The 20,225-nt window shown below is 38.4% G+C and overlaps 1 protein-coding gene across 2 annotated transcripts in view; it reads left to right on the forward strand.

The window, feature by feature from the left end:
* LOC131428228 (trafficking kinesin-binding protein milt) overlaps window positions 1–20,225 on the forward strand; it is a 305,336-nt gene that overhangs the window by 80,596 nt on the left and 204,515 nt on the right. For both annotated transcript variants that reach the window (XM_058591996.1, XM_058591992.1), the window contains one exon: window positions 919–1,128. In XM_058591996.1, the coding sequence (XP_058447979.1) occupies window positions 919–1,128 (210 nt within the window). The remainder of the gene's footprint in view (window positions 1–918; window positions 1,129–20,225) is intronic.

Consider the following 20,225-nt stretch of genomic DNA (forward strand, 5'->3'; position numbering starts at 1 on the left):
AGAGTTTATATTTATAATCTACCAGAAAATTCATTGACGCTGACACTAAATATTTCTTAATCATATTTAGCGAACTACATTAGACGTGCAAAGGTTGATCTGTATCTAATTAAAACTTTCCATCCGATTTACGATGTGATTCACAACAACGAATTCGTTGAGAGAAATTCACATCCATAACATCAGCGGCGCGAAACAAAATTTTCTTCGCCTGCGTGAACATCGTTGTAAAACTATGCGCCAACCAGCACATAGATAGCAATTCCTTTTGGTGGTATTTGAACATCGCTCGACATTTGTAAATAAAAATGACCTTGATATATCATGTTTTGGCAAACCGACAAATTGTGATTTGCTAAACCATCTGGTTGACGATGATTTTTACAGGTCAACTCTATTTATGCACAGTTGAGCTGACCGTTATAGATTTATAAAAGATTTTAGACGTGACGGAATAGACACGGCCGTATTGTATCGCTTTAAATTAAACAAAGCAATTAAATTAATTTAACGATAAATGAATTTATGTCCAATATTACCTGCTATCCTAAAGTAAAACTACGAACGTTGCAAGCAGTACGAAGTCTAATTTACAGCTACAGTTACACGTCTAGAGACGTACGGCCTTCGCAAATCACGTACGTTACGCGCTTCAATGCATAGATCAAAACATATTTGAACGCTGCATCATACGAAACACCACACCGACGAGAGGCCCTTGATTCATACCTTTCTCAAGCTTTAAATATAGTCTATCTAAAATCGATTGTACACAATTACGACAGCTAAGTCAAACCTTCTAGGGTGAAAAGCATTATTTTATGAACAGAACATCACTTTGTTCATGTAAACATAAATATCTAACGCAAGCAACATACAGGTCTGCTCAATATTAACCAATGAATTCTCATCCAACAGAGGTATGCAGCGCTGACAATCTACCGGAGGTTGAGATCTTCTCGCTGTTGGAGGAGCAGATCCCCAAGTACAAGGTTCGAGCGGACACAACCACCACCTTTGGCGGGTACGAGAACCAGGATTGGTTCGTCAACTATCCGGCGCTACCGATTCCACAGGATGGACTCGGATTAACAACCGACCAGACGCGAGAGGCACTCAACTATTTCCGTGAGTACCCGATTGCATTTTAATGTACATACCTACTGTGTTTCAGCTTGCACCGGCAGCATCGTTCATGCATCATGCACAATCACTCTAGCGTCTAGCACGGTAATCCTATTTTTGGCTATTCAATAACAGGTGGCGGGTTGATCACTGAAAGGTGAAACCCACCTTTTATCGCGAGCATTTTTTGCTTCCAGCAAAGAAGAACCGAAGTGTGTATGATGAAGCAGGTGTTTTACGTATGATTTTGCACATTCAGCGATGACGGTTTTTTTCTTGGCCATCGTGCACAGACCTAAGAATCGACGGAAATATGAAGCTAACATATTAGAGCCTCAACCGTTGATTTAACTCTCAAAGTGTCTTCTTAAAAAACATTCGAAAAAATACACTTTCCGTTATTAAATTGTCATAGTGTATAGTAAAACAATAATTATTATTTGGTGTTCAATATATACAAAGATAATTTAGTAAAACTCAACGTTTTCAAATGTATCAAATATATTTTTAACGACATGAAGATATTCTATGATAATTGCAAAAAAGTTTTTAATAACTCTACAAAGTGGGTTATTTGAGTTGGTTTAAAAATATCCCCCCTACTTGATAACTTGATAACATTTTTAGAGGAAGAGGTTTATTTTTCTTATTCATTTCTTTGACAGTATGAAACTACCTGAAAAGAAAATATATACGAACGTGATCAACACAAATTTTCTGTTGATGACCCTACTAACAAACAAACTAAATTTACATTTTCACAAGTTTGAACCACTATGAGCCGATCATGTGTTTCACTCAAAGCAAATTATTTGTTTTATCTATTTGGAAACTGATGCCAATCGAATGAAATAATGGGTAAACACTAGTTATTGCTGATTGGAAACACATCCTATCTCAAGTATGATGTCAACTACATTGGATAGGCGTAGATATAGGGTATTGGTACCCTTGTTCATCTTAGCATCTTAGCATCTTAAAGGGTAAGATGAAAATAAGTGCATTTGCGTCGCTATAACAGCAGTATTGAACAATTTTCGAACTATTTTTTCTGCGCTTTTGCTTCTTAGAGCCAAAGCATAGATATTGTATTCGATTTTAGCACAATTCTTCGGAACGACAGTCGAATAATCGGCAAAATAACATGGCGACTCTACTAATGAGATGACTATTGGTATAATTGCCATAGACATATTCAATTCAATTTTATTTGTAATTATTCACACAGTATAAAGTAATACCATACTATGGTTATAAATATGACAAAAGCTTTAAACTAGCGTCATAGAACCAGCCATACAATGGTTCTGTACACTAAGAATCGGCAGCGAAATCATTTGAAACTGAATAGTAATACCAAGACTTTGCTTGAATTAACTCATTACTCCAGTCTGTGTGAATTGCTTCTCGATCATGCTTGTAGATTCGAAACAGACGCATCCTAAAGTTTTAGTTCCTTCCCTCGATTCTACTTAAATAAATCTAACAAATTATGTCATATAACGAAACGGAGTTTTATTTTTTTTCAGTAAGCCGTTTAATATTGTTGTTGAATATGTAGTTAACATTATGCGTTTGGTCGTAATGATTATAAAGATGACGTTATAGTGCTTAGTAGTTTAAAAATGAATGCAATATTTTTATGTAAATGAAACTATTTCGTACATCCCATAATAGCATAGTATGAAGATATAACAGAAGTAAATGAATCATATTCCTTAAACTATCAAACAAACGAAACTCATCCTTGAACTTAATAGCTCGAACGAAAAAAATTGTGCTGTAATAGTTTCAGTCTTTTTCTAATAAACTAGATTTCAGTCCCACAGTTCATGGAATTGTAAAACGATCTCTTTCAATCAATTGATTGCGAAGGAGAACCTTCATTTTGGAAAAAAACCAGTTCGATTTCGTTTAGCTGTGTAATTATGCCTTCCTCTTGACCGCTTCACGCGAAAGTGAAAAGTTCTTCTCTGGAAGAATGCTGTTTCCGGTATAGCCGATGTCAGTCTGTATGGCCATCTATCATCTAGACCAACAAATTCAGACAGTTTTGTAGATTCTACGATATTTACATCGTCACTTTTTAAAATGGTTTGAAATTTTTTACGCTCATCATTCTTTCTAATTTCGGAACTGGAAGTCGGATCTAAATAAAATTGCATAACAGAGATCATTTCGTAACAGCTATCGATTAGAAATCCAAGTTGGAGGTTTTCAAAACTACTTCGTATACTTCCGAAACCGAGACGATTAGTAACGAAGTAGTTTTATAAATCAGTACCGTCGATAATCGGACAAATTAGTTTGGCCTGATAATTAGAAAAAAACATGTTTTAATCCCTCTAGTTGTGTAATGATGTCTTTCTCATATCTCTCATATCCTCATATCTGAATGTATAGTATTCTTCAAATCAATTTCTTTGATTCTTGAAAAACCAAAAAGTACTTCCGAAACCGGAACCAAGGAACCGAGGTATAATCGAAGTCGATTCGAGAAAAGTGAATGAGATCAATTGTTGAGTATATGACTACTATCTCCGTTCGTTAATCGAAAACCGAGAAGCAGAAGAACCGAAATTAGTTTGGTTGACCGTCTACTGACAATGACTACCAATTGGAATAGTTTTAAGGCAATTTTAGATATTACGGATTTTGTTTTTCCGCTTCAAGACACATACAGAGACATTACTCAGCTCAACGAACTGTGTCGAATGGTATAGGACACTCCGGGCCAATTTCTGCTATTCAATTTTTTAAGTGATTGCTTAACCTGGCAATAATATTCCATTCTGAATGTTGATTATAGAGACAATGATTTTGTTTTAATTCAAGCTGGTTGATTTACATTGCATGCACTACTTCGATTAATCAAATAAAACGAATGAAATTCTCCGCTCGTGTTACTTCTGTACTTCATGTACATGTACATTCATTCTATATTTTTTTTCATAAATACGTTTATTTCTTAAGGCAGTTTACATAAGTTTTTCTTCGCCGTAGCATCACTTTTACATAATATTCTTATCCTAATTTAATTCTAACATAGTCACAACGTTTTGCATTTATTAAAACATATTCTCTTATTACTTAAATATCATCTTAGGTAACTCGTCATTAATTATGAAATCTACTCGGAAATATTATTTGAACCAAACGATTAACTTCTATAAATTATAAAATAAGCTGTTATTTTCAGACATTTTGTTAATAATTTCATAAACTGTTTCGAGTTTGTTTGTATCATTACATAATTTTTATTCTAATTTAGCTATTGGTTGAACTCATGGACGCAGCTGGGATCAGAACTAAGTCTTGAAAGGGGCCTTTATTAAATTGAAACTCCAGTTTTCTTTATGAAATGATAAATAAGTTTCATGTATGAAAGGTCACGACAAGCAAGAATGTCTCGAACTGGGATATTGGATAGTCTACCTTGGGTACGCAAAGAATTTATTAGTTGAGATCTGACATCACGATACTCCACGCATGTCCAAACGACATGATCAATATCCCGATAACCTTCTCCGCAAGCACAATGATTAGTCTCGGAGAGCCCAATTCGAAGGAGATGTGCATCTAACGTGTAGTGATTGGACATGAGTCTGGACATCACACGAATGAAATCTCTACTCACATCCAGTCCCCTGAACCATGCCTTTGTCGATATTTTCGGAATAATTGAGTGCATCCACCGACCCAGATCATCTTTATCCCAAGAAGCTTGCCAGCTGGCAAGTGTTCTTTGGCGAGACGAGCTATAGAATTCGTTGAAAGCAATTGGTCTCTCATAAATTTCACCCTCAATAGCACCACGTTTGGCTAAAATATCGGCTCTTTCATTGCCAGGAATGGAGCAATGAGCCGGGACCCAGACTATAGTGATTAGATAATTATTGTTCAATATGTCGTTCAGGCACTGTTTTATTTTGCCCAGGAAAAACGGTTCAGTCTTGCCAGTCATGTTTGAGCGAATGGCTTCAATTGCACTCAGACTATCTGTGAAGAGGAAATAATGGTTTGGAATTAATGTGACGATTACACTCAAACTATAATGAACTGCTGCTAGCTCTGCTATATAAACAGATGCAGGTTCTTGAAGCCTAAATGAGGCCGAAACATTATTGTTGAACATACCAAACCCTGTCGCTTCTTCAATTCGCGATCCGTCCGTGTAAAACATTTTCTCAGAGTCAATATGCCTGAACTTACTTGAAAATATTTTTGGGATTTCCGTCGAACGTAGATGATCCGGGATTCCACGCACTTCGCGCTGCATGGATGTATCGAAAAATAAAGTTGAGTCAGGGACATTTAGGAGGCTGACACGGATAGGAATATATCTTGAAGGGTTGATTTGCTGTGACATATGGTTAAAATATACTGTCATGAATTTTGTTTGAGATCGAAGCTCGACTAGTCGTTCGAAATTATTAATTACCATGGGATTCAGCACCTCACATCTTATTAGCAGGCGTGATGAAAGCTCCCAAAATCGATCTTTTAATGGAAGAACTCCCGCCAGAACTTCAAGACTCATTGTATGTGTCGAATGCATGCACCCTAAAGCAATTCGCAAACAACGATACTGAATTCGCTCCAGTTTGATAATATGAGAGTTTGCAGCGGAACGAAAGCAAACGCATCCATATTCCATCACTGAAAGTATCGTTGTCTGATACAATTTTATTAGATCTTCCGGATGAGCACCCCACCAAGATCCTGTTATTGTTCGAAGAAAATTTACTCTTTGTTGGCATTTTGTTATCAGAAACCTAATGTGTCCTCCCCACGTGCATTTGGAATCAAACCACACCCCGAGGTTTTTAAAAGTTAAAACCTGTTGGATCATTCTTCCCATCATATGGAGCTGAAGCTGCGCGGGATCATGCTTTCTTGAAAAGACGACTAACTCTGTTTTCTCCGCAGAGAATTCGATACCAAGATGAACAGCCCAATCGGACAAGTTATCTAAGGTATCTTGCAATGGTTTATGCAGATCAATAGCTTTGGGTCCAGTAACTGAAACCACGCCATCATCTGCCAATTGTCTTAGTGTACATGGGGTTACTAGACAGCTGTCAATGTCATTTACGTAAAAATTATAGAGGAGCGGACTGAGGCATGAGCCTTGCGGGAGACCCATGTAACTATTTCTGAGTGTTGCCAAATCGCCATGTGAAAAATGCATGTGTTTCTCTGACAAAAGGTTGTGCAAATAATTATTTATAACCGCTGGGAGTCCATTTTGGTGAAGCTTGTCTGAAAGAACATCAATGGAAACTGAATCAAATGCTCCTTTAATGTCTAAAAATACAGATGCCATTTGTTGCTTTTGAGCGAAGGCAATTTGGATGTCAGACGAAAGTAATGCAAGGCAATCATTCGTCCCTTTATTTCTACGGAAGCCAAACTGAGTATCTGACAACAAACCGTTCGTCTCGACCCAAGTGTCGAGACGTCGTAGAATAATTTTTTCGAACAATTTTCTGATGCAGGACAACATCGCAATGGGTCTATATGAGTTGTGATTGGAAGCTGGTTTCCCCGGTTTTTGAATGGCGATAACTTTCACTTGTCTCCAGTCAGGTGGAACAATATTTTGCTCAAGAAACTTGTTGAACAATTCCAACAAACGTCTTTTTGCGAGGTTGGGCAGATTCTTCACCAAGTTGAATTTAATTCTGTCCAGCCCTGGAGCGTTATTGTTACAAGACAAGAGTGCTATAGAAAATTCCATCATTGAAAATGGGTTATTAATAAAACCATTATTTGGAGGAGATTCCCGTATAATGCTCTGCGTAGGAACAGAATCTGGGCAAACTTTCCTAGCAAAGTCAAATATCCATCGGTTCGAGTATTCATCATGTAGCCGGAGCGGACCGATCTTTTAAAAGCGCGTAGTTTTAGCGCCACTCCTTTCGGAGACTACCGCCATGTCATAGATTGCCCGGATGAGACTGCACTAACGCAAGTCAAATAACAGAATCCTTCAAGAAGAATCCGGATCGGTCCGGCTAGGCACACTGACCTCGTCCCAGAACAGGTTCTAAGACCCTAAACAACCAAACTCACCAAGACTCAAAGTTCACCTTCCAAATCACCCGGTAGAAACTCTCCATGCCTAAAAGCTCATCATAGGCAGGGTCAATGTTGGTCACCAGATACCGCTACTAAAGTGGAAGAGATTATTCTTAACAGATTCAAATTTACCATGTGGTAAAGAAAGCGGACTCAACATAACCGAAGTGACGTGGAAACATTTCAGTCAACTAAAAACTCTATCTAGCTACACTAGCAAAAAACATTTATTTAACTTTAAGCATAGATTGTAATGTATTTAGTAAATTGGACATGATTTCACGGTAAGTATAATTTATTTCTGCATGCTGATTCCTAGGCCTAGCTTTCTATTGTGTGCGTTTTCTTTCTATCCCTATCTACTAGTTCGTTAGTGTGCTTTTTTATCTCATTGTTCGACCCAACCACAGGTTATGATGACATCTTCAGGAGCGGCAAGCGATGAATGGCAAAAGCTTGTACACCCGGGTGTTATTATTTGTGTGCGTTCCGGAGGGTGCTTCCGAGAACGCAGTCACATGTGCACATGGATCGTAACGTGATCACTTCATGGACGCGCCCGTCTATAAGCGGGGTCCGAAAATCAATCTAGCGGTTATCGATTTATATCGGTTTCGGTATTTATGGACGTCTACTTGATCAAATAGGTAAAACGGAACGGACTCACCGATTCAGCGACTGATGGATGGTGATACTGGAATTTCTGCGGAGCACTTCGCCCGAATCTAACTAGCTGAAGAGGGCTTTTTGATTCTGCTGGTATTTCTGCCGGTAGAATGATCGGTGTTTCACCGACACGTGGACTTCCTTAGGCCACCGGAAGATTACTTCCAATGGAGCGATGTGGTAGCGGATCGACTCCCTTCCGACGGAAAATCGCGCGTCGGGCAAATTTGTCCTCCAGGATGTGGCGAGTGACGCAGTCAGCGAACGGTGTCCAGTGAGCGTGCTTTCGTACGGATGATAACCTGAGAAATTGGATGGAACAAAAGTGGTTGTTCGAACGGATCGTTAGCATAAAGCGGGTCTTTAATTTAAGCACATTTTTACCTTATCTTTCTATCAGCACACAAATCTATTCCGCACACGAAAAACTCACACACTTTATTTTCTGGCTATGTAAAAAAATAGAAATTTATAGCCAACTGAAAAGAAAAACCACATCACTATCACCTTTGAACACTTTTTAATAAACGGAGCAAAATCGCGTCACTACCACTCTACTCAACGAACTGGGACAAAGTGATTGAGCCCTGTAATCCTCAGATTAGGGAAGAGAATCTCAACGTAAGCGGAAGTACGTCATTTCCCGAGAATTCTTCGGGATTACTCGGAATCTTGGGTCATCTAACTATTTAGTTCGTTCTAGCCCAAGTCAGCATTATATCTTTCTCTTTCCTTCAAACTAACTTAAAGGATTCTGTTCTTCGACTATGTTCGGCAATCTCACTCGGCTTAAAAGAAGAGAGCGTGATCTTTGGCTACCAATGGTTAGACTGAAGGACGACCCGTTACAAAGTATAAATGCAGGCGGATTGAAATATATTGATGGGTAATTGACATGTGGATCTCATTTGCATCAATAACTACGGTCTACTCTATGTGGATGTTTGTTATTGAGTTTTGACAGAATTGAATTTATATTGAAAAAATTCAATTCAACAAAATAAATACAGCAGTTGATACATAAATAAATAAATAAATAAATAAATACTTTACCTACGTATGAATGAATAAATTAATAAATAAGTAAACAATCAAATATTAAATACTTCAATAGTGTGCAACTGTTACATCACTCCATGCTAAAGTTACGAAAATTTAGTTGAATTGATTCAACTAAATTTTCGTAAGAAAATATCTTACGAATATGTTTTTTTTCATTTACAAAATATTAATTTTACTATAAGGATAATAATTCGATTCTATGAAAGTATATCGAACTATTCGGAGTCATATGTGTTCATCGTTAACTCGGGAGTCAACTCCACCTCTATTTCCAGATCATGTTCCATTACAGATCATGTCTGTCACTGACCTTCAACGTCGTGAGACTCTGGTCTTCAACAAATGTTCTAATACTTCCAATTAATCAAACTATCTCTTAGAAAAAAAATATAACTTCATTGAGGAACATAGCACAACAAAAAAACTAGGGGAAATTCTAATATTTCTGAATAACTGGTGACTATTAACATTGTGATCAGTTCTTCCTCACTGACTGCCGGTTACGCATGACTCTTCCCAATTCTATAAGCTTCCCAACACATACCTTATTAAAATGTACTTTCTGTCGAATTCATTCTAAATTCGATGAAAATACTACATTACTCATCACTGACTTATTTCCCGACAAACTGGCTTATTCAGATTTGAAAACAACCCCAATCATTACGTTGAGCACAGAATTCTCCTCTGAATTTACCGCAAAGAACTGTTTCGTGAAGATTTGGCACCTCCCAAAGCTATACTAAAGGTAATTCGTCCACCTCTTTCACGAAACGTAACTAAAACTTAAAATTCTTCATTGAATTTCTACACCATTTTCAAAATGATCACTAGAAATTCAATAAGATACACGAAATATTTCCGAAATATTTCTTACTCAACCCAATCTTTAAAGCTTTACACTAAACCTACCGGAAGAGTCAACTCGTCGCCTGAGCAATCGCAGTGGGTTGAACTGTCAAAGTGAAAACTAAACTTCAACGTGTCCGTACTATTTAATTTCACTCTTGTCGCGAAATTGATATATTTTCAGCGGATCATGGTGACTGTAACTTTTCTCTGAGATGTATTACGGGGGGAGTATTCATATTTCAAATTCCTTCAAAGAATTTATTGCTTTGTTTTTAATCTATAGGAGCTGCGACGTGGGATTTGAAAATTTCCGAAGAACAAAGAATCGTGAGAACTAAACTCATGAATGGAATTTCCTACTGAGTAGTAAAAATTGGAATAGAATTCTATTTCTTACTGAGGGACGGAAAAGTTTGGAATATTCCCTAGACAAGCAAGAAAACAGGTTTGCTAGAGGTACTACATGATGGATTATTCACTGGCGGAAATGCAGCAAATATAGATGAGCTGAACTAATTCGTATTACTAAATACGGCTATAAATTTTTATACAAGATGGAATTAACTGTCTGTACGAAATACAGTTGTATAAAGGAATTCAAGAGAAATCACGGTTGACCGTGACATCGGCGCAGTATCTGGTATTAGTATAAACATTAATAACATTATTCTAATCTTTAACATCTTTCAATTTTATAGCGGTGACTGCGTACTTTGCAATGAGTGGTGTGTTGAAAGTCTAGGCGCTTTTAATTATGGTTAGCTACTCCAAACACGTTCTGTAATTCGTCACCAAAAATGATACTTTGTTATGAGACGGCTCTACTCGATTATTTGAGGAGACTCTAAATTGTCGGGATAGATTTTTACGTATCCTTAGATACTTGGTTGCCTCAAAGAGGGGCCATAGCTAAAAAAAAATTCATTTTCATGACTCGATGCGAGAATTATGTTTTCCTCAATCGGATTTTTGTGCATTTTTAGATGCTTCGTTGCCTCATTGAAGGTTACATAGCTGAATGAAATTCATTTTCATGACTCGATGCGAGAATAGTGTTTTCCTAAATAGGATTTTTGTGCATTTTTAGATGCTTCGTTGCCTTATTGAAGGTTACATAGCTGAATGAAAGTTTATTACTGTCAGGAATTCGGCAGATGAAGTTTTTTAAGGTATTTACAGTTGAATACTCCGAGTCGTTTTCCATTCCCATCTTCCAATTCGTAACAGTGGTCTCCTATAACTCGCTTAATCAATACCGGCACGTATTTCGGGGCAAGTTTTGCACAATAACCTTTTCCTTTATCTGATAGCTCAGTGTTTCTTTTCAATACTCTTTCCCCTATGGTATACTTAGGACAATTAGAGTTTGAACGCAGGTTATAGTGTTTCGAGTGCTTTTCGAAAGCTTTTTTTAAATTTTCGCGAATTTCCGAGTACAATCTTTCCTTCTCCGGATTGCTGAGGTTTCCCTTCTCTGCTGTATCACGCAGATAGCGATACTCTCTTCCGTCGGATACCATGTTTCTTCCAAACATCACGAAGTACGGCGTGTGCTTTGTGGCCTCATGAACCGAATTGCGGATAGCATTAGCGATCATTTGCACATTGTTAGCCCATTCCTTGTGGTCTTTTTTTATAGTCGCACGGATGGCGGTGGTCAACACACGATTCACTCGTTCCGAGTCATTTATCTGTGGGTGGTAACTGGGAGTTTTCCAATGCGTAACGCTGTATTTCGCCAGTAGGTCACGGAAGAGTTTCGACACGAATTGTGTTCCGTTGTCGGTGAGAATAACTTCTGGTACACCGAAAAGTTGGAATACCATATTTTCAATAAACGGTACAAGGGAATCAGCGGTGGCTTGCCTGAAAGGTTGAACCAGCACAAACTTGCTGAATACATCTGTGATCACAAGCAGACACGTGTTTCTTCCTTTTCCTGATATTGGTAAAGGGCCAACATAATCCATTGTAAGAAATTGCCATGGATATTCAGCTAATTTCTTCTGAACTTTTAAAGGAGCCGTGTTGTTTACGTTTGATGCTTTACTTGTCTGACAAGTTAAGCATTCCTGACAAAACTTCTTGATTTCAGAGCTCATCAAAGGCCAAAAAAATCGTTCCCTAGCTGCATTTAAAGTTTTTTCAAAGCCCAAATGAGCTTTTTCGTGAATTGCTCGGATGATATTCCTGCGTTCGGTTCTAGGTGGGTAACGTTTCCAACAGAATCTAGTATCTTCGAGCTTGGTTGTATTTTTAATATACTTATAGATTTGGCCATCTATCACTCTAAAATCGGCAAAGCCCTGAGGATCTTTGGTGATTTGTTCGATTAGATCCTGGTATTCAGGGTCGACTGGTGATGTCAGAATAGTTTCAATTGAGCGGGAAAGGCAGTCTGCAGTGATGTTTTGTTTTCCTTTTCGATATTCGAGTTCGATGTCATATGACTGTATTTTTAGAGCCCATCTCAATAGTTTCGAGTTTCCTGAGTCAACTCCAATCGTGAATAGCCACAGAAGGCTACGTGCGTCTGTGATAACTTTGAACTTAGTGCCCTCGACAAAATGTCGGAAGTGTTCAATAGCCAACAATACTCCCAAACATTCTTTTTCGACGCTGGCATATCTTTTCTGTGTACTGCTAAGCTTTCGACTAAAGTACGCAATAATACGAGTTTCGCCATCGATTTCCTGAGTTAGGGCTGCTCCTACGGCGTTGTCAGAGGCGTCTGATTCGATGCTAAATGGTTGGTTGAAGTTAGGGTTGGCGAGTATTGGTGCTGACACCAAAGCAGCTTTCAATTCTTGGAATCCTTCCTCTGCTGCTTCAGTCCATTGGAATTTCTTCTGTCCTTTTTTCAAAAGATCCGAAATTGGTGCGACTATGCTGCTATATTTTCCAATGAATCTTTGATAGAATCCTGCCAAGCCGAGTAAGCGACGAACATCCTTCACGCTCTTAGGCCTGCAGTAGTTCAAGATTGGCTCAATCCGTGAATTGTCTATTGCTACTCCTTCATTCGTTAGAAGGTAACCCAAATAGTTGACTTGTTTCCTACAAAAACGTGACTTGTCTAGCGAGATCGTTAAGTTGGCTTTCTTTAGCCGCTCCGCCACAATTCTCAACAACTTAACATGTTCCGTCAAGGTTTTCGTAGCCACAACGATGTCGTCTAAATAGACAAAAACGTTGGGTTCTAAATCGAAGCCTATCACTTTATCCATCAATCTACACATAGTAAACGGGGCATTGGTGAGACCAAATGGACACACCTTGAACCTAAATAGTCCTCCTGATGTCCTGAAGGCTGTGTAGTCCCTGCATTCTTCTTTCAGGGGTATTTGAAAGTATGCATCCTTCAGGTCGATTACAGAAAAATATTTCGCACTTTCAAGGCGGTGAAAAATTCCTTTCATGTCCCTCATTGGATAGGAATCTTTCTTTGTCAGAGCGTTTATTCGACGGGAGTCCAAGCACACTCTAAGTTTGCCATTCGACTTGCGAACTGGAACTAGAGGGTTGGCCCATTCACTTGAGCATTCCTCAATGGCGTCGATTTTCTTGTAGCGCTCTATCTCACGGTTCATTTCCGCTTGAATTGATGGTGAACACCTGTAAATTGGCTGTCGTTTTGGTTTAGCATCTTCGCGTAGAATGATTTCGTGTTGCAACAATGTTGTTCGCCCTAAAACGTTATCAGTCGTGCAAGGAAAGGAATGAATTACTTCGATCAGCTGCCGTCGTTCTTCGGTCGAAAGCTCATGTTCTGTCTCGATCGTTTCGGGTGTCACCTCAGATTTCTCAGGCAATTCTAATCCTGGTATGTCCAATGTGTCATCCGGGGTTATTTGACCAATTACTGGAAACGAATCGATCGGATGAACAAAAAAATGATAAACCTCCTGTTCGTTTTCTGTTTGTGATCGCATATAGATTTCCGCAACCTCCTCAAATCCGGTCGCTCCCTTTATCATAGGTTTAATACCAAAAGCATTCCAGAAATCGATTCCTAGAATCAAACTTCTGCTTATCTCTGGAACTATAACTACAGCAATTACTTTCGTTACGTTTCTAAATGTAATCGGTATGTTAGCATAGCCAACACACGAGTACTGAGTGTGATCTGCTGTGCAAATGCGTACTGGTGAGGGAAGAATTTTAAGTCCGTAACGCTCAATTATTTCCTTAGAATTGGTTACACTAACACTGGCTCCGGAATCCAGTAGGGCTTCTATTACTGCATCAAAAACCGAAACATTAATATGTGGACATTCATTGGTTTGAATTCGAATTTCGTTCAAATTTTGGAAGGGGTCTATGAAAGGTTGAGTGGGAACTTTTGTTTTGAACCGAGTGTCGGACTTCCCCTCTCCGCACCCTGGTGTTAGTTTTCCGAATTTGAAACTGAAGGTTTCCTAGGGTGGCTATCGCAGTTTGATGATATTTTCCCTGGATTCCCACAGACGTAGCAAAACATCGTTTTTGGTTGCTTGCATTCTCTCCAAAAGTGTCCCTGGTTGCGACAATTCCAACATAGTGGAAGTCTGACGGTCTCCTGACGATTTTCAGTCTGCGTTCTTTCTGCTACTTTTTCCTGGTTTCTTTGTGGAAGTCGTTCTCGGAAATGCTGTCTGGCAAGCGCGTTCACTTCTTCATCTGTTTCACCCTCCTGAGAATCCAGTTCGATTTGGTTCACCGACTGTCTTATACCGATAGGGTGCAACGACGGATCGCTTGCATCGATTTTATAGTTCACCTGTATTAATTCCTCAAGGCTAGATACCGTAAAACACGCCAGTTTCGAGCGGTAATGCTGCCGCATATTTTCCCAAATAATTTCGAATTTCCTACGGCTGGATAACGGTTTTGTTAATAATTTGTTAAGCCTTTCAACTTCTGTAACAAAGGCGATGAAAGTTTCTCCTTTCTGTTGCTTTCGTTCGTATATCCTTTGACGATTACCTTGGTCTTGATTTGGATTACCAAAGCGGTAACGAATACTGGTTTCGAAAATATCCCAATTCCATTCTGCGTCATAATAGGTGAAAAACCAATTCGCCGCTTCACCTCGTAGCATAAGATGAATGTGGCCCAGAAGATTGTCTTGCGATATCCCATTCATGCTAGCAAGAACTTTAACTTTGTAAATGAAATCTTCTAGAGTCGTTGACCTAGAATCACCTGAAAAGAAGAGATTCCACTTCTCGATTCTGCGATCGTACTGCATTCGATTATTTTGCCTTCTACGCTGTTGTCCAGATGATCGACTATCATTAAAAACCTCGTCGTCACTGCTTACTTCGGATGCACGAAATAAGCTGGCCGGTTGTCTACCAAACTGGTGATTCATCTGAGAATTTCCCTGTAGTCTATTGCCATACGGTTGAAACATGCTTTGTTGTCTAAAATTGTTCCAGGTGGGGAGTTCGCCTCGTATTCGAGCAAATGACCCCCGAATTAGTTGGTTTGATTGGTTCTCACTGCTTCTTAATTGTTGCTCTTCTTGTTGTTGCACGTTACCTTGTAATTGATTCTGATTTCGCTGATTTTGAATTGATGTTGCCATTGCTGGTCTTTCTTGTTCCTGTCTGGAATCACGACGTGCTACTATTTCAAATGCAACCTTCATTTCCCGAATCGTTCGTTCTAATTCTTGAATTTTTAGTTTGAGTTCATCTTTAGTGGGACCATCGTCTGTGCTTTCCTGCGCTGCCCTATCTTGTACTATAAAATTTTTCTTAATCGCTCCTAGACCATCGCGAATGATCTGACGGAATGGGCTTTTACTAGAAGTTTGCGTTATCACCTCGGTTGGTTCCGTTTGCCCCGAATTTCCCGTAGTTGGTGTTTTTCTCTCGGATTCTAATCCTTCTGCTTCGCTTTGTCCGGAAGTTTCCAATTCCTCTATCTGATCTACCGATAATGGACCCTTGTGTAAATGTGAACTTAATAACTCCCGAATAAACTCTAATAACGACTCTCTCATCTGTAAAGCTCTGTCATCCGTTCCTACGCACCGTTCTACTCGCATGTAGTAGTGTTTTAGACGTGATATAAGTCTTGCATCCGACCCTTTTTTCAAGGCAGTTGCGATAGTGTTTACTCGTGACGAGACTAGATCGAACTCTTGTTCAATTGAATACATTGAACGGTAATTACGGTTTTCTTTGGCATCTTTATGAAAAAGTCTTCGAAGTAATCTCTGTTTAGCATCTAAATCTTTTTTTAAATCTTCAACGTAGTTTCTTAGCTTCAGTTCGTAATCAACTTCCTCATTCAGCAAATGTGACGCGTAAGGAAATCTCGAAGTCATTTTTAATGTATATATTAATATATTTGATTAAATATTTTGTTTTTAGGCACACCCCAAAGGAATAGTTAAGCACTTTTGTAATGTAGTGCGATAGATGAATAATGAATTATATAATATAATAAATAAATAAATAAATTAAGTGAAAAATATAAATAAATAAATAAATATGTAAGTGTAATGTATATAATAAATAAGTGTATATGAATAATTATAATAATAATTTGTAAATATATGAAGACGTAAATATATTTAGTAAGCGTATTTTTTCAATGTACTTGTATCAAGTAAATTTGCTTTATATCCAATCACTCAATCGAATATGCCATACATTCACCAGACATCACAAAAATAATCACAGTTTCCTCAAAAATATCCGAACATTTTCCCAAAAATTAGAATCGTTACTCAATTTAGCATGGTTTCAACTTTCCACGTTGAAATTCATTATATTTAACGAAAGTTGCACAAAAATTTAACTCACATCCAGAGAAGACCTAAATTCTAAATCCACATGACAATTGTTCGTCTCAAATGTTAAACTAGAAAACGGAATTGTGTCTTCAAGAACATTATTTGGCTTCATAGAATCATCGAACTTAAGTTAAGAATTAACTATATAAATGTCAGAATACATGCTATCGAAATCCACCAATGTTTATGGTTCGGCCATACAAAAATTATGAAAAATAAATCCAAAGAACTAGTTTGTTCAAATATAGCTTAGAAGTTTCCCAAACATCAGGTTCGTACTTGCAGTTGGGCGCCAAAATGTAGCCGGAGCGGACCGATCTTTTAAAAGCGCGTAGTTTTAGCGCCACTCCTTTCGGAGACTACCGCCATGTCATAGATTGCCCGGATGAGACTGCACTAACGCAAGTCAAATAACAGAATCCTTCAAGAAGAATCCGGATCGGTCCGGCTAGGCACACTGACCTCGTCCCAGAACAGGTTCTAAGACCCTAAACAACCAAACTCACCAAGACTCAAAGTTCACCTTCCAAATCACCCGGTAGAAACTCTCCATGCCTAAAAGCTCATCATAGGCAGGGTCAATGTTGGTCACCAGATACCGCTACTAAAGTGGAAGAGATTATTCTTAACAGATTCAAATTTACCATGTGGTAAAGAAAGCGGACTCAACATAACCGAAGTGACGTGGAAACATTTCAGTCAACTAAAAACTCTATCTAGCTACACTAGCAAAAAACATTTATTTAACTTTAAGCATAGATTGTAATGTATTTAGTAAATTGGACATGATTTCACGGTAAGTATAATTTATTTCTGCATGCTGATTCCTAGGCCTAGCTTTCTATTGTGTGCGTTTTCTTTCTATCCCTATCTACTAGTTCGTTAGTGTGCTTTTTTATCTCATTGTTCGACCCAACCACAGGTTATGATGACATCTTCAGGAGCGGCAAGCGATGAATGGCAAAAGCTTGTACACCCGGGTGTTATTATTTGTGTGCGTTCCGGAGGGTGCTTCCGAGAACGCAGTCACATGTGCACATGGATCGTAACGTGATCACTTCATGGACGCGCCCGTCTATAAGCGGGGTCCGAAAATCAATCTAGCGGTTATCGATTTATATCGGTTTCGGTATTTATGGACGTCTACTTGATCAAATAGGTAAAACGGAACGGACTCACCGATTCAGCGACTGATGGATGGTGATACTGGAATTTCTGCGGAGCACTTCGCCCGAATCTAACTAGCTGAAGAGGGCTTTTTGATTCTGCTGGTATTTCTGCCGGTAGAATGATCGGTGTTTCACCGACACGTGGACTTCCTTAGGCCACCGGAAGATTACTTCCAATGGAGCGATGTGGTAGCGGATCGACTCCCTTCCGACGGAAAATCGCGCGTCGGGCAAATTTGTCCTCCAGGATGTGGCGAGTGACGCAGTCAGCGAACGGTGTCCAGTGAGCGTGCTTTCGTACGGATGATAACCTGAGAAATTGGATGGAACAAAAGTGGTTGTTCGAACGGATCGTTAGCATAAAGCGGGTCTTTAATTTAAGCACATTTTTACCTTATCTTTCTATCAGCACACAAATCTATTCCGCACACGAAAAACTCACACACTTTATTTTCTGGCTATGTAAAAAAATAGAAATTTATAGCCAACTGAAAAGAAAAACCACATCACTATCACCTTTGAACACTTTTTAATAAACGGAGCAAAATCGCGTCACTACCACTCTACTCAACGAACTGGGACAAAGTGATTGAGCCCTGTAATCCTCAGATTAGGGAAGAGAATCTCAACGTAAGCGGAAGTACGTCATTTCCCGAGAATTCTTCGGGATTACTCGGAATCTTGGGTCATCTAACTATTTAGTTCGTTCTAGCCCAAGTCAGCATTATATCTTTCTCTTTCCTTCAAACTAACTTAAAGGATTCTGTTCTTCGACTATGTTCGGCAATCTCACTCGGCTTAAAAGAAGAGAGCGTGATCTTTGGCTACCAATGGTTAGACTGAAGGACGACCCGTTACAAAGTATAAATGCAGGCGGATTGAAATATATTGATGGGTAATTGACATGTGGATCTCATTTGCATCAATAACTACGGTCTACTCTATGTGGATGTTTGTTATTGAGTTTTGACAGAATTGAATTTATATTGAAAAAATTCAATTCAACAAAATAAATACAGCAGTTGATACATAAATAAATAAATAAATAAATAAATACTTTACCTACGTATGAATGAATAAATTAATAAATAAGTAAACAATCAAATATTAAATACTTCAATAGTGTGCAACTGTTACAATCACTCTCATTGCCCACGTTACGATTCCTCATTCGTCTGGCCGTGTTCCAAAGAGTGCTCATTGAGGTATCTCTTGACAAACCTTCGACAAAATGTCTCCAATAGCTACATGTTTTGTCTCGAAGTATGCTCTTGTACTTGGTTTCTAAAACCATAAGTTTTTCAAAATTCTGAGGAGTTCCTCCTCCCCGTTTCAGAAACGTCTTGCAAGCATTTTGTTTTGCGAGTTTAGCCTCTGAGCACTCTTTGTCCCACCAGGGGTTGGGAGGCCTTCTGTTAGTCGTTGGCCCAGGAAAGCGTTTAGTTTGGGATTGTTCTGCTGCCTCCAGAATCGAACAAATGAGGAAGTCATATTCTTCAAGTGGAGGGAGCTCTTCCAGAATTCATTCTATATAGAACAATACTTTTGAACCTGAAACATATAATATGCTATTGTTACTATTATGATTATAATTATACCAACTGCAAAAATCTTATGCATCACGAGGCATGGAAGTCCGGTGCTTGTCTTTTCAAATAAACTTCAATCTATTGTAACGCAACCGAAAATCTACTGCGCATGAAATCGGTTTTCGTTATCTTTACCGCGTGTATGAAATCAAACGCAGCACGCTGTGTGCTTCGTTCGTAGAGGCGGTGTTGTGTTTTCTGGTTCCGTACCAGCGCATATATGTAACGGTAAGCTTTATATGAAGGTTTGATATTTTTAACTTTCATAACTTTGTAATTTCGGAACCGGAATTAGGATCAGATTAAAATTCAGGAATTTCGTTTGGAATCATAAGACCTTTCATTTGAAACTAAACCGGACACACATACAGACATTTTGTGTCCTCGACGAACTGAGTTGAATGGTATATGACACACGCCCCTCCTGGCCTCGGTTCAAAACTATAAACTTTTTCTATATGAGAAATTCAAAAATATTTTTTTTTTATTTTACATCATAAATATGAGAAAATAGCGCAGTTTCATTTGAATGCGGAAGTCGATTTTTTGTACATTTTGTAGCATTCTTCATAACCAAGAACAATTTTAAATACCTTGGAATATGTCAAAAATGGTTCAAATCAATAAATGTCAAAAATGGTTGATCCGAATGTTTTGGTATCTTCGGCAATCTTTTATGTAACTATTGCGGTTTTAAGGAGAAAGTATACGCTGTAAAGAAACTGTTATTAATTTAATTTTATTTCTGAAATGAAACATAAAAATTAATTATCTCGGAAAACCAGGCTATTTTTATTCTATGAAATGTTGTAGCTGTTAATAAAAGAGTTTATTGTATTCTAGATAAAAATGAAGAAATAATAGGCAAAAAAGTTATATTCTTTCTAAATTATC

Source organism: Malaya genurostris, chromosome 2 (assembly GCF_030247185.1).
Source record: "Malaya genurostris strain Urasoe2022 chromosome 2, Malgen_1.1, whole genome shotgun sequence".
Classification (NCBI taxonomy): Eukaryota; Metazoa; Arthropoda; class Insecta; order Diptera; family Culicidae; genus Malaya; species Malaya genurostris.